This window comes from Tiliqua scincoides, chromosome 1, assembly GCF_035046505.1.
Source record: "Tiliqua scincoides isolate rTilSci1 chromosome 1, rTilSci1.hap2, whole genome shotgun sequence".
Classification (NCBI taxonomy): domain Eukaryota; kingdom Metazoa; phylum Chordata; class Lepidosauria; order Squamata; family Scincidae; genus Tiliqua; species Tiliqua scincoides.
In genome coordinates this window covers 62432643-62460226 of record NC_089821.1, presented here as the reverse complement: position 1 = coordinate 62460226, position 27584 = coordinate 62432643, and the positions used below count along the sequence as shown (strand labels likewise).

The following is a 27584-nucleotide window of genomic DNA, read 5'->3' as shown; positions in this document are numbered from 1 at the left end:
TAGGGGCAAGGGGATGTGGAGATTGACAGCCCAATCCTATGCATGTCTACTCAGAAGTAAGTTCATCTTTAGGGGGGAAGCACATAAAAATATTTTATTTCTCCAATAAAAAATGGTTTATAAATAAATAAATGAATGAATGAATGAATGAATGAATAAATGAATAAATAAATAAATAAATAAATAAATAAAAGATTAACAAGTTGTGAGTTCCTGCACCTTTTTATTTACAAAAAGAGCACTGGGTATATGGAAATGCCTTGAATCTTTTCTGAAGGCATTTCTCCTCTGGGGGGCCTATGAAAGAGTGCAAGTTTGGAAATGGTGCGCAAACACATTGCCAGGAGGAAATGGGTCTTAAGCAAGAAAACTTTGGCCCTGTAAGCTTCTTAACAATGTTAATGGGCACGCCGGGGGGGGGGGGGGGAGCTCCTGATCTGCAAATAACTGAATCCATGGATATGAGATCTGCAGATATGGGGGCCTGCCTGTATACAGAACAAGGCGATTTCTCAAATATGCTGGCCCAAAGGTCAAAATCAGCACCTTGAATTGGGCCTGGAAACAAATAGGAAGCCAAAGCATTTGCCAGAGCAGTGGTCCAATATATGCAAACTGCCGACCTCCAGAGATCACATGAGCTGCTGCATTCTCCACTAATTGAAGTTTCCTAGCAGTCTTCAGTGGCAGCCCCATGTACACACGTTACAACATTCTAATCTTGATGTTAGCATGGCATGGATCACTGTGGTTAGATCTGAATGATCCAGTTATGGTCGCAGCTTGCACCCCAGCTGAAGCCGGGCAAAGGCCCCCCTGGTCACACCTGCCACCTGCAAATCCAGGAATAGCTGCAAATCCAGGAGAACCCCCAAGCTACAGACCTGCTCTTGCAGAAGCACAACCCCATTCAGAGCAGGACAATAATCCAGTACTCGCATTGTGAATTTCCAAACCAGGAGAACCTCTGCCTTGCCTAGGTGTCATCTCAGTTTGTTAGCCCTCATTCTGGACCCAACCAAATCCAGGCAGCACTCCAGAATCTCAACATCCATCCTTGTATCTGGTGGAAAGGAGAGATAGAGTTGGGTGTTATCAGTATGCTGATGGCACCCACTCCAAATTCCTGGATGACCTCTCCCTGTGGTTTCATATACATGTTAAACAGCAAGGGCAACCTGATGGAGCTGTGTGGCACCCCACATCTCAAAGGCCAGGGTGTTACATAGACATACCCCCAGCACCATCATTTGCTGAAGCTTCTGGATTATGACCTCATCAGCTGATGCAATTGCTGGACACTCACCCTGACCTAACTGGAGATTCACGGGTCTCTCTAGTGAGAGACATTGGTGCTAGCTAATTTATCACACTCTCTGCTTGGCCAATGCAAGGTGTTTGATATGCAGCTGTTCTCAGCCTGCTAACAAGCACTTTTCCTCACAGCTGCTGCAAAATGGCTTCTGGCTTGCAAGATGGAGTCAAACCTAGCAAGAATTTTACCATGTTCGTCACACTTCCCCAGTCCATTCCCCCACATAGGTCACCCACCAAGGCAGTTTCCATCCCCAAGTCTGGCCTGAAGCCAGAATGGAAAGGATCTAGAGAATCTGCTTTATCCAAGACCCTCTGGAGCTGAGAAGCCACCATTTGCTTGATGACCTTGCCCAGAAATGGGTGGTTTGAGACTGGCTTAAATGGCATCACTTTCTCTTTCTGCTTAACATCTTGGAGCATATCAAAAGTTATTCCTCAGCTTTGTTAGGAATAAAGAACATAATATCCTTTTATGGATATCCTTTTATAATTCCTTTTAGATTGTGAGCCCTTTTGGGAGCCACTAGTTATTTGATTTTTCTCTGTAAACCGCTTTGTGAACTTTTGTTGAAAAGCAGTATAATAATAATAATAATAACAATAATAACAACAACATCATCATCATCATCATCATCATATACTCACAATCAAGCACTCACCTCAAACTCTGCAGCTTGCAGTCTGGATGTCTTAACGCTTCACACAATCTCTTTGTGCCTGAATCTTCTAGCGTGTTCTCTGATAAATCCAAGTGCACCAAGGTCTGGTTGGTAATGAGAACATCAGAGAGTTCCTCACAGCCATCTGCTGTCAGTTTAAAGTAAGACAACCTACACAAAAGGGTATTGATATGAAGACAAAAGTACTACGTTATAGCAGGGAGTAGATGGATCAGGAGGCTTCAGTGGAGAAAGGGGGTTTAAAGGGACTTACCCCTGCACAACTCTACAGTGGGTCTCCTCAGACCTGTGCTAGTGATTTGGTAGAGAAGTCTAAGGAGAGAAAGGGGGCAGGAAGTTGCAGAAAAGGAGGATAGGATCCGGTGTGCGCCATTGCCACAGGACCCACACCCTCCTGTAGCCTCCCCACCCCTTATGCCCCCTGCCCAGTTTTGTCCCCTCACCATTCCTGTTTCTCTCTACCCCGCCTCTTTTCCTGCCTCAGCAGGTCTGGTAAAACATGCAGGAAGTCTCAGGCCTTCCTACCAGCCTGGCACTGAGCATGCTGCCTGAAAGTGCTTTATGGCTGCTTTGAGCAGCCACAGCCAGCAGAGCATGTGTTCCGCTGGCGACTGAAGCTCATTGGGTTGGGCTGTATGTCTAGCTTCTCTTTTACAGCTATGTTCTGTGTTCTCCCTCTCCATTGAAGACAGATAATAAAATATTAATGGGGATTACTGTTAAGAAAAGTTATATGATGCTTTTTAATTAAAAAGGGCACAAAGAGGTGTATGGAGAAAATAAAAAACTAAATAGCACCTTGTCCCAAAAGGGCTAACAACCTAAAAAGATGCAGAGGAACACCAGCAAACAGCCACTAGAAAAGACTCTGTACTGAGGTGCAGAGGGACAATGCCAGTCCCCCTGCTAAATATCAGAGAAGGATCACTTGAAAAAGTGTCACTTTGCCCAATTAGCTGGAATTATCACCACAAAATAACTATCATGAAATCAGGTTGCATCAAATGTGCATTTAACTTGCACATGTCAAGCACACGTTTGGCAAAGAGACAGACAGACACCCTCCATTCCATTCACTGAGTATATGCCCTGGAGTGAGCAGGAGATGGGTGAATGCTGGTGCTTCCAGTCATCTCGCTTCCTAGGTGTCTGTTGTAGTGTGATGTTAGTTTTAAAAGAGACAGCATGTATTTGTCAGATTTAAGGACACCCTGCTGAATCAGACTATGGGCCCGTCTAGCCCAGCTTCCTATAACTCACGGTGGGCCACCAGCTGCCCACCAGGCCCACTTGAGAAAATAAGAAACCTGTATCCTGTTGACACTCCCTTGCACCTGGAATTCAGAGACAGGCTACCTCTAAAACCCAGAGGTTGCATATAGTCATCATGCTTTGTATCTTGGGATGGATGTTTCCTCCATAAATCTGTCCAGTCTCCTTTTAAAGACTTCTGGGTCAGGTTCCAGCACATCACCAAGCAACAGACCATGCAGTGTCCTAACAAGGGCCGGACCAGCACTTGCAGCAGGGAAGCGTGGAGACAGGTGAGGTGGGGAGATTTAAGGAGAGGACTATGAGGAAACAGGAAGGGAGAAACTGAGAAGGAGGCAGAAAGGGAGGACAAGGAGCCCTCCCAGCAGAGAATGGCAGGAGGGTTGGAGAGGACAAAAACAGATGAAATGAAGAAGCTGAGACAAGAGAAAACCAAGAGGCAGGAGGAATGAAAGAACATAAGAAGAGCCTCACTGGATCAAGCCTATCTGGTCCAGCTTTCTTTATCTCTCATTATCCCACCACATTCCTCAGGAAGCACACAAGACACTAAGATACTTGCATTCTGGTGCTGATCCCTTGCATCTGGCATTCTGAGGTGACCTACTTCTAAAACCAGAAGGTTGCATAAACCCATCATGGCTTGTATCCTAGCGCTCTTGGGAGACAGAATTAAAGGTGTAGCCATAAATTCCCACAGTTCTTTTTTTCCCTTAAATTTTATTGGTTTACATAAACAGAACAAAAACAAAAAAAAGAGAATATAACATTGATACGTGCTTATGAATTGCTTAAAAAGGGGGGGGGGGAATATTTATACATATACATGACCAGAGTATCTGCATATCAACACTTCACGTGGCTTATGTTATTATGTCAAGGAATGGCCTCCAGATATCCTCAAATAAATCCATACGCAGTTGACGCCGATAGGCCATTCACTCGAATACAGATAAATGTAAAATATCGTTCGTCCATTGGGCATAAGTAGATGGCCATCTCTCCTTCCAATGAAGTAATATAAGTCTTTTTGCTACCGTGAGGGCACAGAGTGCCCAGGTGTGAGTCGCCAGATAACGGGTAAATAATTAAGAATTACATACATATCTGTAAAAAATTAAAGGTTGCTATAGCACTATCTTTATAATATTAATTATTTCATCCCAAAAGTTTACAATAACAGGACATGTCCACAACATATGTGTAAGTGTAGCATTCAAACTCAAACATCTCCAACAACTAGACTCCTTATTAAGTCCTTTAAGAAGTAGCCTCTGTGGTGTCCAGTATATTCTAAAGCAGGGGTGCTCACACTTTTTTGGCTCGAGAGCTACTTTGAAACCCAGCTAGGCCCAGAGATCTACCAGAGTTTTTTTTTACAATGTTCACGCCATCATAACATATAACATTTATGTGTACAATGTATGTTGGTGTACCTTGAGCCCCACTGAGTATAACAGGACTTACTCCTGAGTAGACATGCCTAGGATTAGGCTGTGAGGCTGCAATCCTAGCCACACTTACCTGGGAGTAAGCCCCATTGAGTACAATGGGCCTTACTCCCGGCGTTTCCTCCCAGAGGCACATGAAGGGGGGGGGGTCGGCACTCCACGATCTACTCATTTTGCCTCGCGATCTACCGGTAGATTGCGATCCACCTATTGAGCACCCCTGTTCTAAAGAGTATTTTTTGCTGTATTAGGCATAATTTAAGATCTCTAGATATTGCCTGTATATTCTTAAGTGCCACAGCCCATTGCTCACCCAGGATAGGACATTCCAATTCAAAGTTCCATTTAATTCGAAGTAAATGTGTATCAAACATAGTACACGACATTAGATATTTATAAACACATATTACTGGCTTCTTCATATCAACAGACTACATAAGTACGTCTAGAAGTGGGGGAGTTTGTGAAGCAGATAATGCAGAGGGACCAAATTTAGAAACTAATGAATGTTGCAACTGTAAATATTGCCAGCTGGCAGACTTTGGAAGGTGATGCTGTTCACTAAGTCTATCAAATGAAAAAAATTCCTGATCCTGATCAATAAGTTGATCTAATGTAAAAATTGCCCTTTCAGTCCAGCTCCTCCATAAAAAAGATTCCCTCTTAATCTCTAAAGTTGGATTCATCCATAACGTTAATCTGCAGTGGGAATAGGGATCAAATTCAAACTTCCATGCCATCATATGCCAAATATGCCTAGCTGAGATTACTGTCACAGGTACTTGTCGATTATTAACATGTTTAGACCCCAGTGCTACCCATTTACACAATGGAGCCAACACAGACATTTCTAACACCACCCATGATGGTATCTCACTCTGCTGATTATTCCATCTATTACAGAAAGTTAGCAAGTATGCAAAATGGTACAGATTAAGGTCGGGAAGTCCAAACCCTCACTCCTTATGTGACAATTGCATCCGTTTCAATGAAATCCTTGGTGTTGCAGAACCCCATAAAAACTTCCTAAACAAAGTTTAGAACTTATTAAAATAACTTTGTGGTATATATAAGAAAATTGCACATAGTACTTATATAATACGAGGAATAATATTCATTTTTAAAGTATCTACCAAGGTTTTTCCCCAGTAAGCTGTGTGTTCAAACAGGGAAGAGAGTGGAATAGGAATGGTGTGGGCATGCTAACCACTAGGGCATACTAGTGGATGCCCTGGATCACAGTGAGGTCACTGGAAGCTCCTCTCTGGACCCAACACCTACCAAATCCCCAAGGTTGGGTTCATCTTTCAAGGCCAATGCCAGCACCAAGCCCTATGAAATTGGGTGTCAGGCTACCAGGCCAGAGGATTGGGCCCAGTCCTAGGGCCCTGTTGTCACTCTCCCTGATGGGCTACAGGGAGGAACCATGAAGGGGGTTAGTACCCAGAGGCAGTGGACAGCCTCCCCCTCAAGAAGCATTCTAGGGTGCCCCTGGCGTTTGTAAAAGAAAATGATAACACATGATTTAAGCAACACACTCTAAATTAGTAAGCCTCTCCCTTATATATTCTGACCTCCATATACAATGGAGGACAGAGTGCCTACACATTTAACCATTGTGTAGAAGAGGAAATTTTGACAGGTGCCACTTTTAAAACCCTTTTGTGTTGAGCTGCACTGTCCAAAATTCCCTTTTCTATGCAATGGTTAAAGGCAGGGCTTCTCAAACTAGGGTGTCATGATTCCCCAGTCTGTGGGCCCTGGCCTCTGCCCCCTGAAGGGCCAGGGGCGGGGGGAGTCAGCGACGCAATCCCCAGGATTGTGTCGCTAAGAGGGCTGCAGGGACTGGCATGCACTTACCAGTCCCTGCAGCAGCCTTCTGGGGGCACGGAGAACCCTGCACGACCATCCACAGGGCTCCCCGAAGCTTAAAAAGTGAAAGCAGAGCGATTACGCTCCACTTCCAGTTTTGCGGACGTGGGGCGTGATCGCTGCACTTTCACTTTCTAAGCTTTGGAGAGCCCTGCAAATGGTCACACAGGGCTCCCTGCACCCCCAGGAGGCTGCAGCGGGGACTGGTAAGTACATGCCAGTCCCTGCAGCCCCTTAGTGATACAATCCTGGGGATCACATCACTGCCGCCCCCCACCCCCGCAAGGACTTTGTGCAGCTCAAACTCTCCCAGAGAGTTTGAGAACCGCTGGTTAAATGTATAGGGATTCTATCCTCTGTTGCACCTGGTCATCCTGCTCTGTCTCAGTACCAAAGTCACGTCCAAATTGCACCTCTGGGAGGTAGACTTGCCCCAATGGAACAGGGAAAGGTCCATGGGGGCTTCTATAGATGGCTAAGGCCTTCGACAGAGTTGAGTAGCCCTTGCTGTTTAGATCAGAGTGTCAAAAATAAGGCTCATGGGCTGGATATCAACCAAGGAAGTTCTTTATTCAGTCCACATTATAATTGGGCTCTCCCAGTGCCACCCTATCAGCAGTGCTGCTTCTGCCGAGACCCTGGAAGGAAGAGACAGAAGAATGCTCTGCAGAGCAAGAGAGGTGAGAGGAGGAGATGCTGCTGACGCACTGGGAGAGACCAATTATCATAAGGCTGCCCTTTCAACAGTGCCACTTTTGTCAAGTAGTCACTTCCGTGCAGGCCCGCCAGCCTGCCTGTTTCAGTGCAAGTTAGGATTGCACTGCCCAACTGTCTTATTTTGGATGATTCAAAAACCCAACACTAACTGAAAATTCCTGAATATGAATTATGTTTAGATACTGAAAGTTTAAACATTTGGACATTATTCATCACAGGACTATTACAAGTACATCATAACCTCAAGAGAATTGAAAGTATTGGACATAAATGAGGCTGACTGCCCAATCCTAACCAACATTCCAGGGCCAATGCAGGTGCAATGCAGCCCCGAAGCACGGGAACAAGTGTTCCCTTGCCTAAAGAAGGCCTTGGAACCGCCTTCCCACCCTAGGATGCATCAAACACCTTGTTCCAGGGCATGGCTGCATTGGCCCTGGAAAGTTGGATTGGATTCTGAAACAAAGAACTCATGCAGGATTTAAATCATATACTACTGAAGCTTTTTCATACTCATTATAGAGAGACTATTGCACATCACTGCAAGCTCCAGAGCTGTGATCTCACCTTTACGAATGCCCAGCAAGATAAATTATAAAGCAATCTATATTTTCTTACCAAATCTCTCTTAGTTTGCTACACCGATACATCACTGCTTCACAGAAACGCCGTACATATTCTTGATTTCCTTCCCTAAAATGGGGGGGGGGGGATGAAGAGAGAAAGTGAGAATGATTGTGTCTGTAGTTCCCTGAAGAGAATATTTTCCACCTTCATTTCTGTCAGGGCTATGTGGCAAGCAGAGCCCACAGACAATTGTAGTGCAGCGAACTGCTGGAGGACTGCTGCAGCGAACTGTGAGGAGCTCCAGAAGGATCTCTCCAAACTGGCAGAATGGGCAACAAATTGGCAGATGCGCTTCAATGTCAGTAAGTGTAAAGTCATGCACATTGGGGGGAAAAATCAAAACTTTACATATAGGCTGATGGGTTCTGAGCTGGAGTAAGGTAGCAGCCGAACATCTTCTAGGTAAGATAGTGAAAGGCCTAATCAAAGATAAAATACTAAAATCCCCTTATGCCTGCATAAGCCTCCTGCTTGGTGATGGGTCTTCTCTGACCTGCACTAGCTATTTCACTAGCGCAAGAGAGAAAGGGAGCTGGGAGGCTGCTGATGGAGGGGATATGATAACAACAACAACAACAACAACAACAGGTATTTATATACCGCCTTTCTTGGTCTTTATTCAAGACTTTATTCAAGGTGGTTTTCATAGGCAGGCTTTATTAAATCCCTATTAAACAGGGATTTTTACAATTTCAAAGAAGGTTCTTTCTTTCAAGAACCACTACATTCAGGTGTTTCATTCCGATCTGGCTTCACATTCTGGCCTCCATCCTCCCACGCTCAGAGCAGATGGAATTGCTCGGCTTCAGCTTGTCAGCTGCTCCAAGGTCGCATGGTGCCGGTGGCCTCGAACCGGCAACCTTGTGGATGTTATCTTCAGGCAGACGGAGGCTCTACCCTCTAGACCAGACCTCCTGCTGGATATGATCCAGCACGCCCACCTGATCCACCCCCTCCTGCAGTCATCCCCACCTTTGTTTCTCCTCGCATTCCTCGATGTTTGATAGGCGCTTGGCAGCATGTGTGGAAAGGCTCTTCTGGCTGTCACCCCAGTAGCACACTACTAGGCACAATACCAGAAGGTACCTTATGGCTGTTTTCCATCTGCCACTGCCAGCAGAATGTGTATTCTCCCCGGAGCTTCAGCCCATGAGATTGTAAATTAGGCAATTTACTGCTCCACCTCTTGTTGAACAGAAGACATGCAATTAATGTCCCACACGAAAATTGGTTTGAAGTGTCTCATTAATTCTTGTACAGAATATTTGATTGCTACCAAACTGCGGCTGAATTTTGGGAAGTCCAAAATTATGCAGTTTGGTTCTCAATGAAAACCGATTACTTGGTCTTGGGGGGGGGGGGGGAGGCAATTCAACAAGTTAAAGAATTCAAGTATCTTGGCATTCCATTTCATTACAGCACAACTAGACATCTCACCATCAGGCTACTATTTTGTCAAGTAATTTATCAGTACACGCCACCCTACCGTTTTTTTATTCCTGGGGTAATTCTTATATCCCAGCGACAGTGCAGATTCTTAAGTGAAAGGGTCCTGGCGCAACTGTTGTTTGGTATCCTTGTCTGGATATCAGCTTTTACTACCTCAGCAGAGCTCGTCCAGTCCAGATTTCTTTACAAGATCTTTGTGATACCCCTCTGTGCCCCTTATGCAGCATTGTGTCTTGAAGCAGGCCTGCATCAGATTGAATTCCTGGCCTGGCTTAGATTTTTGAAATTCTGGTCAAGGGCCTGCTCTGAGGCAGAATGGAACATCGTGCTCAGAAATATTCTAGCTGATGCCACCCTTTCTCCGGGCGGTTTGCTTCTAGCTTCATGTGCACTTCAAGCTGCTCACATTGACTTTCAAAGCCCTGATGGCTTAGTATCCGGGTATTTCTGTACTTTCTGATCAATGTAAAAGTAGTGAATATAAGAACATAAGAAGTACCCTGATGGATCAGGCCAAAAGCCCATTGAACCCAGCTTCCTGACTCACACAGTGGCCCACTAGATGTCTCTAGTACTCAGGTGATACAAGCGGCGAAATGCTAAAAGCCAAACTTATGCTAAGAGACCAAATGTATACATGTTTAATGATGCCAAGCTATGAATGTTTGTAGCCATGCTGAATAATGTTAATGAAGCCAATGTAATGCCATGCTCACATATGTATTTAACAGGCTGTGAAAGCCAGCTAAAATCCATCTCTCAGTCTGAAGAAGTCTGAAATTACAAGTATAGGCAAATTGGCAGTTCAAGGAATGTAGTGAATCAGTTTAAAACAATATGTTTATGCTATAGGTGTTTATGGCTAAAATGTTCAATTAACCAAGTTATTGGTTTAAAATCCCATGACCAAGAAATCCAATTTCCCTTCTCTGTGGAAGAGAGTTTGGAAATAGAGACAGGCAGTATAAATCAGAAAAGAATGTGCCCTTGAACAGCCTGCTGAAGATGGATCCTCTGAAGGGAGTGAAAATCCTCCCTTTTGGCTTAAAACTATGTACAACATAAGAATGATGCAGGCTAACAGAAGCACACCCAAATCTCAAGCCTTTGAATGGAAAAAGCACTTCTGCTCCTTAAAAAAGCTAATTAATTAATTAATTAATTAATTAATTAATTAATTAATTAATTAATTAACAGTATTTATATACCGCTTTTCAACTAAAAGTTCACAAAGCAGTTTACAGAGAAAAATCAAATAACTTCAAGCTTTTCAGATACATATGGGGAACCGTTTAGAATTATTTAGAAGAAATAAGAAAAGCAATGCTTATCCATTCAGCCCTCTTTTGAGGCAGTTTAAAGGAGAAGTCTGAGGCAAAAGTCATAAATTAGGAGATGGTATGGAAGGCTTTCCAAGTTGTAAAACAAATTGACATGGAGATTAGATAGAGGGCTTCAAAGAGAAACTGCAATTACCAGCAATTACCAGCTGTCAGAGTGATGGATGAAGCTAGGCTGCAGACTGAAATGCCTGCATTTAGAGCATGAAAGGAACACACACAAAAGAAGGATTTTTTTGAACAAGGAATATGCTGGATTTTAAATAAGCTTTCTTTAAAATCCCAAAATGTGCAAAACTATCGGAAGGAAGGTCTCATGTCAGAAAGAGTTTGTGCATGCATTCTGCCAAGAAGCAACTCCATGGTGTAGGTTTTGCAGATCTAACAGGCTACTGTGAAAGTGCTTTTGTTTAGATAGGGAGTAATTAACAAAAGATTGCTTTCATGCCAATTAGTAGGATGATGGATTAGGGTAGGCTGAACAAAGCAGGATCGTTTACTTTAAACTTGAATTCCTCCGTCTGAATAGAGAGCTAGTGATTAGACAGGCTCCTTTGAACCAAATGCAGTTTGATAAAAGGCACATAGATATATTAAATACATAGAATGTTTGCAAATATTTTTAATCAATATAAATCAGAGTAAAAGCTTGATTGCTGATGTTATTGAAAGTTAGATTATAGAAATATACAGAAATAATTATTGAAAGAGCCTCAAATGTAATTCAAAATTGCAGCTCTAAGCAAAAGCAATTAAATTTTACCATTAAGGGTGCTTCCAACCATAAATTAAGAGAGTCTAACAGAGACTCTACCATTACTCTTCACAAGACAAAAACTCTGTATAGCTCTGTAAGACTTGAAAGTGACAGACTTAGATATTTTAATTGGAACTTCTAAGATTGGAAATAAGGGAGGCACCTAAAGCAGGATGCACAATAATAATAAAAGACTTAGGTCTCAGATATGCCTCAAATTAGCCTTGAAAAGCAGGTGCAAGCCTGGAGTTAATTAAGAGTTTGACAGGAGACTCTAAAGAAGTTATAGTTTACAGATAAGGAGCAACACCATTAGGGAGTGTTCAGACAATTAATGACTTTCCCCAGGCGCCAAAAGCATTTTAATGATGAGAGAATAGTTAATCTTGGTTGACAAGACAGATATAGAGCTTGGTAAAAGACAACCATCTACAAATCTTGGTTGACAAGAACCGATTAGCAAGGACATCTGGAGAATATCATAAGGGGCCCAAACTAACATAAACATTCCAGAGAGACACTGCCTGCATTCTGAATTAACAGAGAAAGCAGGGATTTAGCAAAGAGACAAAACTCCTAAAAACCCTTGTTTTTAAGAAGAATTTGGATTGTTTGGTATCAGATTAAGTTTATATATATACTGAGGATCATAAAGAACTAAAGATTCAATTTATAGGAGGCTTCTATTAATTAATAAGAGAAAAATATAAAATTAGCTCTGAATAAATGCGTAAACAATGCCATCTATTGATGATTGGAAAACCATGCCGTAACCTGAGACAAACCAATCAGATGTCTAAAGCCTGTGGCCAATCATGCGAAAAGCCCCATTTCTGTTGTAATGGACCTCTTAGCCAATGACAGTGAGATTTTTCAGACAAAGAAGCCAGAACTATTTAAGCAAGAGACACCCATTGAAACTCTGCTATTCTCTGGAGGCACTGAGAGTTAACACAGCTCTCTGTGCTCCCCATTTTGAACAGATGTTCTTGAGAGGCCATTGCTGGCAATGAATAAAGCTTGCAGATGATCACCATTCTTGCTTACCGAGTCTATTTTGAGTTTGTTTTCAACTTTACTTTTTAAGTTTGCTTCTGAAGTTTGCTGCGGACTTTGCATTTCACCTCGCAACACAGGGAGTACTCAAGTATATAATAATAATAATAATAATACAGGTATTTTATAATAATAAACATAAACAGGTAAACAATAAACATTAAACCTGTATCTGTTTGCCATTCCTTTGCATTGGGCATTCAGAGACAGGTTACTACTAAAATCTGGAGGTTGCATATGGACATCATGGCTTGTAACCTCGGATGGATTTTTCCTCCATATATCTGTCCAATACTCTTTTAAGACATCTAGGTCAGCTGCCATTACCAGACAATTTTAGTGAATGTCCCCTGGTTCTGGTTTTGCCTGAGAAGGAAAAGAACTTCCCTGTATTCACTCTATCCCGTGCATGATTGTAGTTGTCCCAGGGCCCAGTTTTGTACTTACAGCACAGATCTGTGCAATGTCATTTCATTTCTCCTCTTCCACTGGCACTGACTTCCATAAAGCAGTCAGCGCCAGTCGTAAAAGGTGCTCTGACAGTGCACCACTTAGCACAACAGTGGGAAGGCCTGTGCCTACTCGCCCACTCCATTGCTTCTCCCGCTGTTTGCTGGAGCAGATTAATCAGCAGGAGATGTGGGAGGGAGAGTGCGTAATGGGGTAGAGAGGGGACAAAATGGAGCTGGGAGTGGCTGGGGATGGATGGATTGGGTCCAGGGAAGGTGACTGGTTTTGCAGCAGCAGTGACACAGATATACTATCCCCTTCCTGGACCCAATCCTGCAGTGTTTGTCCACACTGACCTATATTACCTATTTAGCTAGTGCAAGTCCAAGTAGACCCTCCTGCTCCAGGGAGGCTTTCCATCGGGTAAGGGAATGATTGCTCCCTTACCCAGAAGAAACTTTTGCAACTACTCCCCCACCATAGGATGCAGAGGTTGCTGCATTGCCGGGGAGAGGGGAATGTATAGGATTGGATGACAATCATCCCCCCCCCCAAGCCTTCTTCCTAGTCTGAAAAGCCCAAAATGCAGCAGCTGTTCCTCATAAGGGAGGTTCCCCGCCCACTGATCATTTTGGTCACTCCCTTCTACACCTTTTCCAGTTCCACTCTATTCTTTTTGAAATGTGGAGGAACTGGACAAGTGGCCTCACTATTGATTTGTACAATAGCATATTGATATTGGCTGTTATATTTCCAATCCCTTTTTTAAATTTCCCAAGCATAGGATTGGCCTTCTTCACCACCACTTCTTCTTGCTTTCACAGAGCTGTCCGCCAGCACCCAAAGATCTCTCTCCTGATTCGTTCCAGACTGCTCAGAAACCATGAGCATTTATGTGAAACTGATTTCTTGCCCACCTGTGTGTCACTTTACACTTACATTGAAGCTCATCTGCCATTCTGCAGCCCATTCTCCACTTTGCAGAGATCCTTCTGGAGCTCTTCACAATCTATTCTGAACCTCGCCGGTAATGTTCAGAGTCTGTAAACGAGTTGCATTCTGACCCTTTCCTGCTTTGTCCATATTCACAGTTAATTCAGTGGACTGTCACATCTCTGAACACTGGAGATACTACTGATTTTTAACCAGAACTACAGTGTATTCACGAGAGGGGACTTTGTCTCCCCATTCAGCTGGCGCTTGCCCCAAGGAGACCACCAGCTGCCAAAATGGGAATGTTCCCCATGCAGTTGCTGCTACACTAAAGTGAAAGCAGGGAGCAGCTGGCAGTAAGTTTCTCTGCCAGGCAGTGGAACGGCTTTTCCAGGAAGGGGAAGGCAGGGGAAGGGTGGAACTGGTTGTGGGCAAGGCAGCCCAAGGGGTGGATTGGACCTGGAAGGAGGGCAGGGACAGAGGAGGAATCTAACGCCCCCTCCGAACTGGAAAGCCCAGCATTGGCCTCATCGGTTCTCTGCTAAATAGTGGGTGCAGATTCAAGGAGTCCTATTGCCGGCAGCTGTATTCTACCTGGGGAAGGGAGCAAGCATCCCCTTACTCTGAGGCGGCTCTGGTGGCTGTCTTGGCCCCACGGATATAGCCGTGGCCATTTTGGCACCGCTGTCTTCTGGGGCACCAGGGCAGCATAGGATTGGGCTGCCCATAGGGTTACTGAAAGCAAGAGAAGGAGGCAGCCAAGAGAAGGAGACAGAAAGATCAGGAGATCACCGGGCAGATGATGTGCCAAGCCAAGGTTTAGGCTTGTTGCGGCTTCTTACCTTCGCAGAGGCGGGGGACCTCACTCTATGGTCCGCCTCCGGAGGCTAATGGATCCTGAAGGTTTCCTGAGGGCTCTGGGGGATTTTCCCACTGCCAAGACTGGCATCTCATCTGAGGCCCTGGTTGACCTGGGCTTGCCCTGAATGGGGTTGCACTCCCCCTGAAAGAACAGGTCCACAGCTTGGGGGTCCACCTGAACTCGCAGCTGCTCCTGGATTTCCAGGTGGCGGCTGTGGATAGGGGGGGCCTTTGCTCAGCTTCGGCTGGTGCGCCAGTTGCGGCTGTACTTGGTTAGTGCAGACCTGGCCATGGTGATCCATGCCACGGTGACATCGAGGTTAGATTATTGTAATGCGCTTTATTTAAGTGGGGCTGCCCTTGAAGACGGTTCAGAAACTGCAACTAGTGCAGAATGCGGCGGCCCATGTAGTTACTGGAGGTAGGCAGTTTGACTCTGTCAGCCCGCTTCTCCAGGGGCTGCATTGGCTGCCCGTTCATTTCCGGGCCCAATTCAAGGTGCTGGTTTTGACCTTTAAAGCCCTATACTGCTCTGGGCCAGGGTATCTTAGAGATCGCCTGCTTCCGTACAATCCGGCTCATCCTCTTAGTTCATCAGAGAAGGCCTTTTTACAAGTGCCACCGCCTAGGGAGGTATATGGGGCAGCGGCAAGAAATAGGGCCTTCTCAGTAGTGGCACCAACATTATGGAATTCCCTTCCCCTCGACTTAAGAATGGCTCCCTCTCTTGAGACTTTTCGGTGAGGCCTGAAGACCCTTCTGTTTAAACAAGCCTTCTGAGTTCTTGGCCTTTTAAACATCTTTTCAACATCTTTTAGTATTTTTTACAGGCCTGATTCTTTTATGATTTGCTGCTCTATGCTCTTTTTACCTGACTTTTTATATGACTACTGTTTTTATGATATGTGTTAATGTGTTATTATGCTTCTATCTGTTTTTAAATTATGTTTTAATCTGATTTTAACCTGTTGTAAGCTGCCTTGAGTCCCTTCGGGGAGAATTATTATTATTATTATTATTATTATTATTATTATTATTGCCCTCAGGAATGGGGAAATGACCAGGACAGTGGATGAGATTGCTCCGGAGCAACCTCTGCCACGTTGCAGACTCGGAGTGGCCCCTTGGTTAACTGAGGAGCTGCGAGTGATGAAGTGGCAGGGCAGATGTCTAGAGCGACGGTGGCAGAAAACTTGTGATGAATCCGATTGGACATGGAGTAGAGCTCATTACAGAGCCTATTACGTGGCGGGGGTAGCAGTGAAGAGATAGTTCTTCTCTGCTACCATTGCGTCTGCTGAGAACCGTCCAGCAGAGCTGTTCCGTGTGATGCAGGGCCTCCTCCACCAGGCCCCTCCAGTAGACCAGGAGGAACACACAGTCAGCCGCTGTGACGTGTTTGCACAACATTTCGCAGATAAAATCGATCATATTCATCACGACTTGGATGCTACATTGACAATGTCTGATGATGTCCCCTTGGCAACTGCTTGTCCGATGTTTTTTCAGCTTGTACAGCCTGAGGATGTGGACAGACTCCTTTGGAGTGTGAGGCCATCTGCCTGCCAGCTTGACCCTTGCCCAGCTTGGCTGATAAGAGGTGCCCGGGGTGGACTGGCTGGGTGGACAGGGAGGGTGGTCAACTCTTCCTTGATGGAGGGGACGTTACCATGTGCTTTGAAACGGGCAGTGGTTCGCTCCCTCCTGAAGAGGCCCTCCCTGAATTCCACTGTATTAGACAACTACCGGCCAGTCTCCAACATCCCATTTATGGGCAAGGTAATTGAGCGGGTGGTGGCTTCCCAACTTCAGAGGGTCTTGGATGAAGCGGATTATCTGGATCCTTTTCAATCTGGTTTCAGGCCAGGCTTTGGGACGGAAACTGCCTTGGTGGATGACCTACGCCAGGGACTGGACAGGGGGAGTACATCCCTGTTGGTCCTGCTGTCCCTGTTAGGGGGAGTGCGTCCCTGTTGGTCCTGCTGGACCTCTCAGCAGCTTTCGATACCATCGACCATGGTATCCTTCTGGGCTGATTGGCCAAGTTGGGAGTTGGAGGCACTGTTTTGCGGTGGTTCCGCTCCTACTTGGAGGATCGGTCCCAGGTGATGGTGCTGGAGGATGCCTGTTCGACACCCTGGCCCTTGAGGTGCCGGGTGCCACAGGGTTCAATTCTGTCCCCCGTGCTATTTAACATCTACATGAAACCACTAGGAGAGGTCATCTGGGGGTTTGGAGTAGGGTGCCATCAATATGCCGATGACACCCAGCTCTATCTCTCCTTTCCTCCAGACTCCAGACAACCTCCACGGTTGAGGGCCTGGAGTGCTATCTGGAGGCAGTGAGGATCTGGATGGGGGCTAACAAGCTGAAATTAAATCTGGATAAGGCAGAGGCTCTCCTGGTTCGGAAATCCTCAATGCAGGTCTGGACTATCGGCTTAACATAAGAACATAAGAACAGCCCCACTGGATCAGGCCATAGGTCCATCTAGTCCAGCTTCCTGTATCTCACAGTGGCCCACCAAATGCCCCAAGGAGCACACCAGATAACAAGAGACCTGCATCCTGGTGCCCTCCCTTGCATCTGGCATTCTGACATAGCCCATTTCTAAAATCAGGAGGTTGCACATACACATTATGGCTTGTACCCCGTAATGGATTTTTCCTCCAGAAACTTGTCCAATCCCCTTTTAAAGGTGTCCAGGCCAGTCACCATCACCACATCCTGTGGCAAAGAGTTCCACAGACCGACCACACGCTGAGTAAAGAAATATTTTCTTTTGTCTGTCCTAACCCGCCCAACACTCAATTTTAGTGGCTGTCCCCTGGTTCTGGTGTTATGTGAGAGTGTAAAGAGCATCTCCCTATCCACTCTGTCCATCCCCTGCATAATTTTATATGTCTCAATCATGTCCCCCCTCAGGCGTCTCTTTTCTAGGCTGAAGAGGCCCAAACGCTATAGCCTTTCCTCATAAGGAAGGTGCCCCAGCCCCGTAATCATCTTTTCCATTTCCACTATGTCTTTTTTGAGACGCGGCGACCAGAACTGGACACAATATTCCAGTGTGGCCTTACCATCGATTTGTACAACGGCATTATAATATTAGCCGTTTTGTTCTCAATACCTTTCCTAATGATCCCAAGCATAGAATTGGCCTTCTTCACTGCCGCCGCACATTGGGTCAACACTTTCATCGACCTGTCCACCCCCCCCCAAGATCTCTCTCCTGATCTGTCACAGACAGTTCAGAACCCATCAGCCTATATCTAAAGTTTTGATTTTTTTGCCCCAATGTGCATGACTTTACACTTACTGACATTGAAGCGCATCTGCCATTTTGTTGCCCATTCTGCCAGTGTGGAGAGATCCTTCTGGAGCTCCTCACAATCACTTCTGGTCTTCACGACTCTGAAAAGTTTGGTGTCGTCCGCAAACTTTGCAGCCTCACTGCTCAACCCTGTCTCCAGGTCATTTATGAAGAGGTTGAAAAGCACCGGTCCCAGGACAGATCCTTGGGGCACACCGCTTTTCACTTCTCTCCATTGTGAAAATTGCCCGTTGACACCCACTCTCTGTTTCCTGGCCTTCAACCAGTTCTCAATCCATGAGAGGACCTGTCCTCTAATTCCCTGACTGTGGAGTTTTTTCAGTAGCCTTTGGTGAGGGACCGTGTCAAATGCCTTCTGAAAGTCCAGATATATAATGTCCATGGGTTCTCCCACATCCACATGCCTGTTGACCTTTTCAAAGAATTCTATAAGGTTCGTGAGGCAAGACTTACCCTTACAGAAGCCATGCTGATTCTCCCTCAGCAAGGCCTGTTCATCTATGTGTTTTGAGATCCTATCTTTGATGAGGCAATCCACCATCTTACCCAGTATAGATGTTAGGCTGACCGGCCTATAGTTTCCCGGGTCCCCCCTCTTTCCCTTTTTAAAGATAGGCATGACATTTGCTATCCTCCAATCTTCTGGCACCGTGGCCGTTTTGAGGGACAAGTTGCATATCTTAGTCAAGAGATCTGCAACTTCATTCTTCAATTCCTTAATAACTCTTGGGTGGATGCCATCAGGGCCCAGTGACTTATTGATCTTTAATTTATCAATGAGGTCTGAAACATCTTTTTTAACCTCTGTCTGACTTAACTCCTTGGTCAGGAGGGGCCATTCGGGCAGCTGTATCTGCCCGAGGTCTTCTGCCATGAAGACAGATGCAAAGAACTCATTTAATTTCTCTGCTATCTCTAAGTCTCCTTTTATCTCCCCTTTCCCTCCCTCGCCATCCAGAGGGCCAACCGCTTCTCTGGCGCATTTCTTGCTTCTAACATATTTGAAGAAGCTTTTATTATTCCCCTTAATGTTGCTGGCCATGTACCGCACAATATTAAATCCAGAGTCACCTGTCCTCTGGTGGGCTCCATGACTAGCTGCTCTAAGCCACAGTCATTTAGCACGTCAAGAAATCCGGTCTCCTTATCGTGACCAGAACACAAATGTTCTGCTTGCGCTGCATGCTTGTGCTGAATGGGGTTGCACTCCCCCTGAAGGAGCAGGTTCGCAGCTTAGGGATTCACCTGGACTCGCAGCTGCTCCTGGATTCCCAGGTGGTGGCTGTGGCTAGGGGGACGTTCACACAGCTTCAGCTGGTGCGCCAGCTACGGCCGTACTTGGATCGTGCAGACCTGGCCATGGTGATCCATGCCACGGTGACATCGAGGCTGGATTGTTGTAATGCGCTCTATGTGGGGCTGCCCTTGAAGACGGTTTGGAAACTGCAACTAGTGCAGAATGCAGCGGCCCGTGTAGTTACTGGAGGTAGGCGGTTTGACTCTGTCATTCTGCTTCTCCAGAGGCTGCATTGGCTGCCCATTTGTTTCTGGGCCCAATTCAAGGTGCTGGTTTTGACCTTTAAAGCCCTATACTGCTCTGGGCCAGGGTATCTTAGAGATCACCTACTCCTGTACAATCCGGCTTGTCCTCTTAGGTCATCAGAGAAGGCCTTTTTACAAGTGCCACCGCCTAGGGAGGTACGTGGGACGGCCGCAAGAAATAGGGCCTTCTCAGTAGTGGCACCAACACTATGGAAGTCCCTTCCTCTTGACTTAAGAACTGTTCCCTCTCTTGAAACTTTTCGGCAAGGCCTGAAGGCCCTTTTGTTTGGACAGGCCTTCTGAGTTCTCGGCCTTTTTTAACATCTTTTAATGTCTTTTTAAATACCTGGTTACAGGCCTGATTCTTTTATGATTTGCTGCTCTATGCTCTTTTTACCTGACTACTTTTATCTGACTACTGTTTTTATGTTATGTTGTTAATATGCTTTTATCTGTTTTTAAATTATGTTTTTAATTTGTTTTAACCTTGTTGTAAGCCGCCTTGAGTCCCTCCGGGGAGAAAGGCGGGGTAGAAATAAAGTTCATCAGCATCATCATCATCATCATCATCATCATAATGTGGTGTTGACAGCAATTCCCATGCTTTGACAGCTGGTTGACAGCTCTGGGAAGGGCAGGGCCAGTGTCCACAGCTGTAAATTAAGGTCATTGGAGACTTTGATGGACATTGACTGAAGAGATGGCTCACACCTGAACCTCATTTTGGATTGATGGGACTCTGCATGGACTGAAGAGGTGGCTCACACCTGAGCCTCAGCCTCATTTTGCATAACAGGGACTCTGCAAGAATAAAAGCAGCTGCAGAAGGAGCATGAGAAATGGAGGGGGATGTCCAGACTCTGCCTGACAGATCTGTGTTGGACCCATCCAAGGACGGATGTGGGAATGCTGCTGGATTGCCACTGGACTGGGAAGATTCTGTTGGACTGCTTTGAAGCTGCTGTGGACTTGCTCATCCACTAGGTTAAGTGAAGTTTTGGGGGAAGGGAAAGCCTCTGGACAAGAGGGAGTGCCAGGGAGTGCTTTTGTAGCAATAAATCCTGCTAATTGCTCTCAAACTGAGAAGGTGTTCAGTAGTTCCTTTGCACACCACAGCTGCCGTTTCTGGAGAAGGGGAGGTGTTAATTAGCCAGAAAGTGGGCATTGGAAGGGAGACGGAATATTTTGGATGGGACAAATGGTATGGCTTATTACCCCTCCTCATTCCTATACTGATGTCGATACCAGTTTCCTTGATATCAAACTACTGCTGACTTACCTGTATGAGGATAGCATCCCTATATTCAGTACCTCCAAATTATGACAATTCTTTAAACAAAATGATATGCTCACTATGTCCATGTAAGTAAAAGAGGAGGCGTGTAATCCTATGTAAGTCACATGATCTAGTGAGCTTTTCAAAAAATCTTCATCTTGGGTCTCATACAATAATCTAAAAACCTCACGCTTATGTGAGAAATGAAAGGATATTTCTGTTTCTATTGTGTTTTTTACCCACTGCAACAACCGTTCCTTAATTCTAGGAGAAATTTTCCATCCAAACTTTTTTTTCAAGTCCCTCATTCTTTGTTCTTCATTTAAAAGACCAAACAGGAAGCGCACTGTTAATGCCAAGTCACGCCTGGAGGTGCTGTAGCTTTCTAGCAATGTTTCCACATCCTGATAAGGAGACAAGGAATCTTCTTCTTCTAGTACATAAGACAAAGCAGCAAAAAACTCCTGAAAGCTCAAGTGGATGAAGCTAAAGGTACAAATACATTCAAGGTCCCTTTTGAAAATGTTCTCGTTCAGAAAGAGGGGGAGGGAGTCCTCCTGGTCTAATCCGTACTTCTGTATTTCTTCTTCACAAAAAAGGATCTCCCGTTTCCAGATCCCATCAGCAGCCAAAGAGCACAGGCCTCTCAGGTTTCTTTGCACCAGTTCTTTTCCATGGTTTTTGGATGGCTTGAACAAACTGGAGAGGTAAAGCATATAGATGGCAGTGACTGTATTTGAGGACTGCACAAGATCCTCACCTCTGTCCAACTGTTGCTTCATGACAGTGCAGATAATCCAACATGTAATGGGAACAAAGCACATGGTGAAGAGAGTCTCATTTTGTTTGACAACTCGGAAAGCTTTTTCTGCTTGCTCTTTGTTTGGAAAGAATCTGTGGAAATATTCCCTCCTGTCCTCTGGTGAAAATCCCAGGATCTCAGCATAACGTGATCTCCCCAGGAGCAGATGAAGTTTCTCCAGAGCCGTCGGTCTCGTTGTGATGATTAAGTGAGATTTTGGAAGCAATGTTTTCCTAAATAAACTGCTCAAGAGGACACTTGTGGATGCCTTCTTCCAGGGATCACTGCACAGGCAGTCTTCAGGCTGATCAATGGAAAACCTTAATTCGTCAAACCCATCAATTACAAACAGGAGTTTCTGGGGATTCCTCAGCATCCCTTTAATTGCATCTTTATTGGCCCCTTGTGTTAAAATCATGTCTGCCAAACTCTTCTCCTCTGTGCCGAGATTCATTCCTCTACAATGAATGTAGAAAACGTAATCAAACGGATCTGGATAAAGTTCTCCACAGGCCCAGTCTAGCATGATTTTTCTTGCTGTCATTGTTTTCCCAATCCCCGCAGCCCCCTGCAGCACAACTAAGTCTGGGATGAGTCCACTTTTATCAGGTTGAAATAGTGTTTGAATGGTAATAGAACAGCTGTCTCTGTCCCTCATTATTTGATTGTGCTCCCACCCTGAAGTCATGATTTCATGTTCTCTCTCCATTTCAGGCCGGTGATGATCTAGGATGATTAACTTGGAATATCGTTCCTTTAGAAGAACAAATTCACCAGGACGAGAATTCTGGTCTTTCATGGTCTGAAATTTTTCTTTAAGATAATTCCTGTACTCCAATCTATAATCTAAGAGAGTGATACAAATAGAGTGTTTAAAAATGTCAGAGAAAAATATACATTATTTATCTGTATATATTGTAAGTTTTAACTTTGTGACTATTGTTTTGATTTTACTTTTTTGTCTGCTTGACTTTTGTAAACATTATATTGAACGTTTATACAGCAGTCCCCGGTATCTAAGGGGGATTCTTTCCTGCCTTGGATACTAGAAACTGTAGATAAGGGGCAACCCTGTCTCCCTGATATTTCCTTGCCCCCCATGCCCCATTACCTATTGTATGTTTATGCTGATTACCTTCCACTTATTTATGGCCCCCAAAGCCACCCCTGCCCTCCCACACTCCATTCCCTATGTTCATGTTGGTTCCCTTTGTGCAAAGAGAGAAAGTTGCTTGCTTTAAACGAATGCTATAAGCACAAAGCTTCTAGCAAGCGGAGCAGGCGGAGTGAACACAAAGCAGGAACTTATCTTTCTCTTCGTGTCCCTTCTAAGCTGCGGACTGCTTGCCTGCTCCGCTTGCTAGAAGCTTTGTGCAAGGAACATTTTCCCTTTGCGCGAAGGTAACCAACATGAGCATAGGTAATGGAGTGTCGGGGGCATGGGGGGGGGGCTGCGGGGGCCATAAATAAGTAGATCTGCAGACACCGCAGGATGCCTGCATGTTTTCTGAAGGAAATTTTCACTTCCATAAAATACATACGTACGAGTATAAATACAATTCTGGTAAAAATGCATATGAAAATACATTTACGGCCCAAGCCTATGGTCAGCCAGCCCATAGCATGCAGCACCACCAATGCAGTGTCTCCCTACCTTCTGCTGTCGCTCGAGGTGTCAGTTCCAAAACTAAAAAGAAAAAACAATCTTAAATATGCACTCTGGGATTGGAACAGGCTCATGAGTCATATAAATCTTTCTGGACAAATTCACTGCAAAGGGTTTGTTTTCCAGACCACTAACGATAAATATTCAGGTAAATCCTAACCTAAGCACTTTATGACATCTTTGGGTCTGAACGGAAGTGTTTGATTTTGATTGTTCAGCTAGACAGATCCTCCTCACCCTGAATACAAAAGCTACTCAGAAAGGGAAACTGTTACCATGCCATCAAGTCCTTGAGCCAATTCAGAGCCCAACCCTGTGGTCGGTGGCCGTGCCGCCAACCATAGTCCCAAACGTACCATAAGGCACGTTTTCTAGGGCTCACCGCCGGGCTCCCACTGGTGCTAGCCCAGCTGGGTTAGCGCAGGTCAGTTGCCCAGCTTCCAAGGCTGGGCAGTCTCCCAGACTGCAGAGCAGCGGAACAGGAGGTGGGGGCGTGGACGGGGGGAGGAGGCATTCCGGGGAGGGGGGAGGCTGGAGGCTGGTGGGAGGCAGAGAGAGGGCGGAGGGAGGCGTGCCAAGGGGCGGGTGGGAGGCGTGCTGGAGGCAGGCGGGAGGAGGATCCACGGAGCTGTGCTCCGCAAGATCTAGGGCGCTCATGGAGGGCTGTGCACCCTACTTGAGCGCCTTTTCCTTACCACCGACCTTTCGGTTGGTGGTAAAGTGAATAGCCCCATTGTGGGGCTGCTTACCTTACTCGGGGGAAGGGGACAAACATCCCCTTCTCCTGAGGTGCCTTCTATGGTATTACAGGAGGCACAGGATTCAACGGCGGCCCTTCTCGGTGCTGCCGAGCCTGGGTGCTCCGGGCAGCTCAGGATTGGGTTGTCAGACAATATTGTAGTATCCCTCTGCCATCAATGTAACTTCATACAGAGAAGCTACATAAGAATTTGGCCTGTCATTGAAAGAAATTTTCACAGTCTCTGGATTAAACATGACAAAACCTGCAACCTACAAGGGGCCTGTGAAAAGGAGCAGAAGTTCATTGGAAAATAAACAGCGAGAAATAACTGAAGAAATTCCATGTGCCTTAAAAATTGGGCAAAATGGTACAGACAATGCAGAGATTAAGCACTGCCTGAGGGGTCAGTTGCTGCTTGCCTCAGATTTCTGTTGACGCCTCTCCAGCCCTACTAAATTCTCAACTCAGGTGGACAGAGAATGTCAGCAGTAATCATGCCAGCCACTGCTGGGGATGCTGTCCTGGCAGGCCTCTATCCCACAGAGTCGGCTCATCCACAAGAATTAAGTGCAGATAACAGAGGCTGACACCTGACTTGTTCCAAGTGAGCTAAGTCCAGTCCTCGAGCAAATTAAAGGTGTCATAGGATATAATTGATACAGTAAAATTCCATGAAATCCAACTACAGTGTTGCTGGGATGTTTATGGGGGCTAATCAGACAGAAGCACAATATAAAGGTGAATTCTCGATTGAGAATTCTGCTGCTTGTGTCTAACTGGCAAAAGGTGAGAAAGTTTCACATTCTCATCTATATTGATTTGGAAATGGGGAGCAAATTAGCTGGGGCAGGTCAAAGTAGACCCATCAGGGCAGCGGACGCTCATAGGTTAAACTATATTTAAACTATATAAACTATAGGATGTTCATAGATTTAACTATAATGCACCATCAAGAAAAAAAGATTGAGAAGCTGGTTTCTTGCTTGAATCAAAACTATTAAAATAGTTGGAGATTATATGACAGTTACTACTGAGGACCTACTTTTATTTGTCTACCAGTAATGAAGGGGTAATACAAAATTAAGACTGCAATCCTGTAATGCCTTCCTTGCTATCGCAATGGAACTTACTTCTGAGTAGACATGCAAAGGACTGAGCTGTAAGTCTGTTGCACGTTTTTCAGCTATCAGTTTGGAGGAATTGCCACATTTTTGTTTCCAGTCAGGCTTCCCCACAGCTTTGCAAACTCCCTGGCAGATACTTAAGCCCCCAGTGCAGCCAGACATCACTGGCCTCTCACTTGGCTCTCTTTGGAGAACTTGCAGTGGCACAACTGCCACTCTTCTGTCAGGAGGAGACGGCTGGCAGCCCCACCTGTGTGTTTCTCCTCCAGATGCTGTCCTATCACTCATGCTGTTCAATGAACACTTTGACCTGGCCACTCCGCCTCTTTGCTAGCAGAGGGTGGCTCCTTCTTCTCACCCTAGTTGGTTCTCACCTCAGATGGAGCAGTGTGGGGGGAGGGACCTCCCTACTTCAAGGATCTGCACCATCCTCACTCTGTGCCGCTTTGTGCTTGAAGGAGGGCAGGCTCCTCAGTGGTCATCAGCGCCCTGTTCTCTGCTGCCATAATGTGTAGCAGACAGTTGCAAGGAGATGGGAAGGCAGCAGAGGGACAGCCATGCTGACAGGTGCCACTGATGAAGCAAAGGACATGGGCTGTGTGTGAGTGTGGACAGATGGGCAGGCTGCTGTAGTGGGTGCCCTGTTACAGGCCAGCCCACTGACTGGCCCATGCAGTGCTCCCTCTAAGAGGCATATTCTGCAACCTCCCAGCCAGGTGTGCCTGTTTGCAGTAATGGATTAAATACTAGACGGGGTGTTCTTTGCCTGCCTCCTGCTATGGTTGGGTCTCCTGCTAAGACAGCGGCTTTGTAGAGTAGCCTGTCTGGGTTCTATCTAGACTCGCTTCTCCCTCTTCTTTTGTCCCTGCCAGTCTCTGTCTCTGGCCAGTCATGCAAAAGGTGATTGCATTGCTGATTGAGACTGCAATCCTATCCACACTTTCCTGGGAGTAAGGCCCACTGAGTACAATAGGACTTACTTCTGAGTAGACATGCATAGGACTGTGCCCTAAGGCAACTCACCTGTCTTGTCCGGGTCCCAGCCTGCCTCTTTGTGCAGTGATCTACCAGCATCCCGCTTTGCCTGGGTGCTGTTGAGGCTCTGCTTGTAGCTTATTCAGTTCTCTCCCATAGCAAAAGAGTTCCTTCCACTTGGTGACTGCACTGGCAGGGACTCAAATCCATGCCATGAAGGGACTTTTGCATGTGTTTCACATGGCTGGAGTCTTCCAAGGGAGTTATCCTTCTAACCTGATGAGTAATCTTTCTAACCCCTGCTCTGTTCAAAAAGGTATTACTGGACGTGCATGTTTGTGTGAATGGGATAGAGGGATGAGCCCTACCCTTAGTGGTTTCTTTGCTTTGGCACTTTGTGTGTCGTGCCACAGTAGCTCCTGTGGGGTGGGGTGGGGTGGGGGTGCTGTGGCATCCTTGTGTTACTGCATAGGTGTTGTGTCCTTGGGATACCATCTCATGGTCGGAGATGCTGCCTGCTGCTGTGTTGCTCACTCCTAGTGGCTGGCAGCAGAGTGTCCTCCCCAGAAAAGGCTGCTAATTGACCTGCGCCTGCCCCCATTCTCTGCTTGGTTTATCCTGGCACTGCTTCCCTGGCTGAACGTGCTGACTGGGTCCTTGGACATTGCACTGATGACATACTGATGTCAGGACACCACTCCAAGGGTGACAGGCATATTGGGGTTTCCATGGATGCTGGCGATGCTGTGGGCAATAAGAGAAGATCCTTAAGTATCCTGAGGTTTCTTACCTCTCTGTACTTTTCCAGCAACGCTTCTGGCGTTGATCCTTCCAAGGACTTCCAAGGATACAGAGATGCATGTATTGTCTTCACCATAACAGCCATAGAGGAGATCTACCACAACCCTTCTATCAGCCGCCTCCAGCTCACCCCAGGGGATAGTCCCTTGTCCTTCATAGTTGCAGACCCGTAGCTTCCATTTAAAATCTTTGAACTGTTCCTCAGTGAGATCTCTCAGAGCATCATACAGGATTTCTCTCACACTTCTCTCCATACTCACAACTCAAAATTATGCAAACCTAATCTGAAATAAAAAAAACAGAAGATTAATGTTCTACAGAGAGGAAGAAGTCTAGTTCAGGCATTCAGTCTGTCCCTGAATGGGAGGAATGGAAATGCACTAACTAGCCATGCTGTGTTACAGATGCACTTTGTGGCCTTCTGCTCTCCTGGTGTTCTGTGCTGGTCTGCAGAGGTGAGGGTGAACAAGCGTCCCCAGCTTCAAACACCATGAAAGGTGTTCAGAGACACAATTCCCTTGCCCAAGACTCACCAATGCCTCT

At 45.8% G+C, this 27584-nt stretch overlaps 1 protein-coding gene across 1 annotated transcript in view; it reads right to left on the bottom strand.

The window, feature by feature from the left end:
- LOC136644124 (NACHT, LRR and PYD domains-containing protein 12-like) overlaps positions 1–27584 on the bottom strand; it is a 135719-nt gene that overhangs the window by 103327 nt on the left and 4808 nt on the right. Inside the window, exons 2-3 of the mRNA XM_066619683.1 lie at positions 27031–27325; positions 23388–23420 (exon numbers count right to left, since the gene is read on the bottom strand). Of these exons, the coding sequence (XP_066475780.1) occupies positions 23388–23420; positions 27031–27295 (298 nt within the window). The 5' untranslated portion in view covers positions 27296–27325. The remainder of the gene's footprint in view (positions 1–23387; positions 23421–27030; positions 27326–27584) is intronic.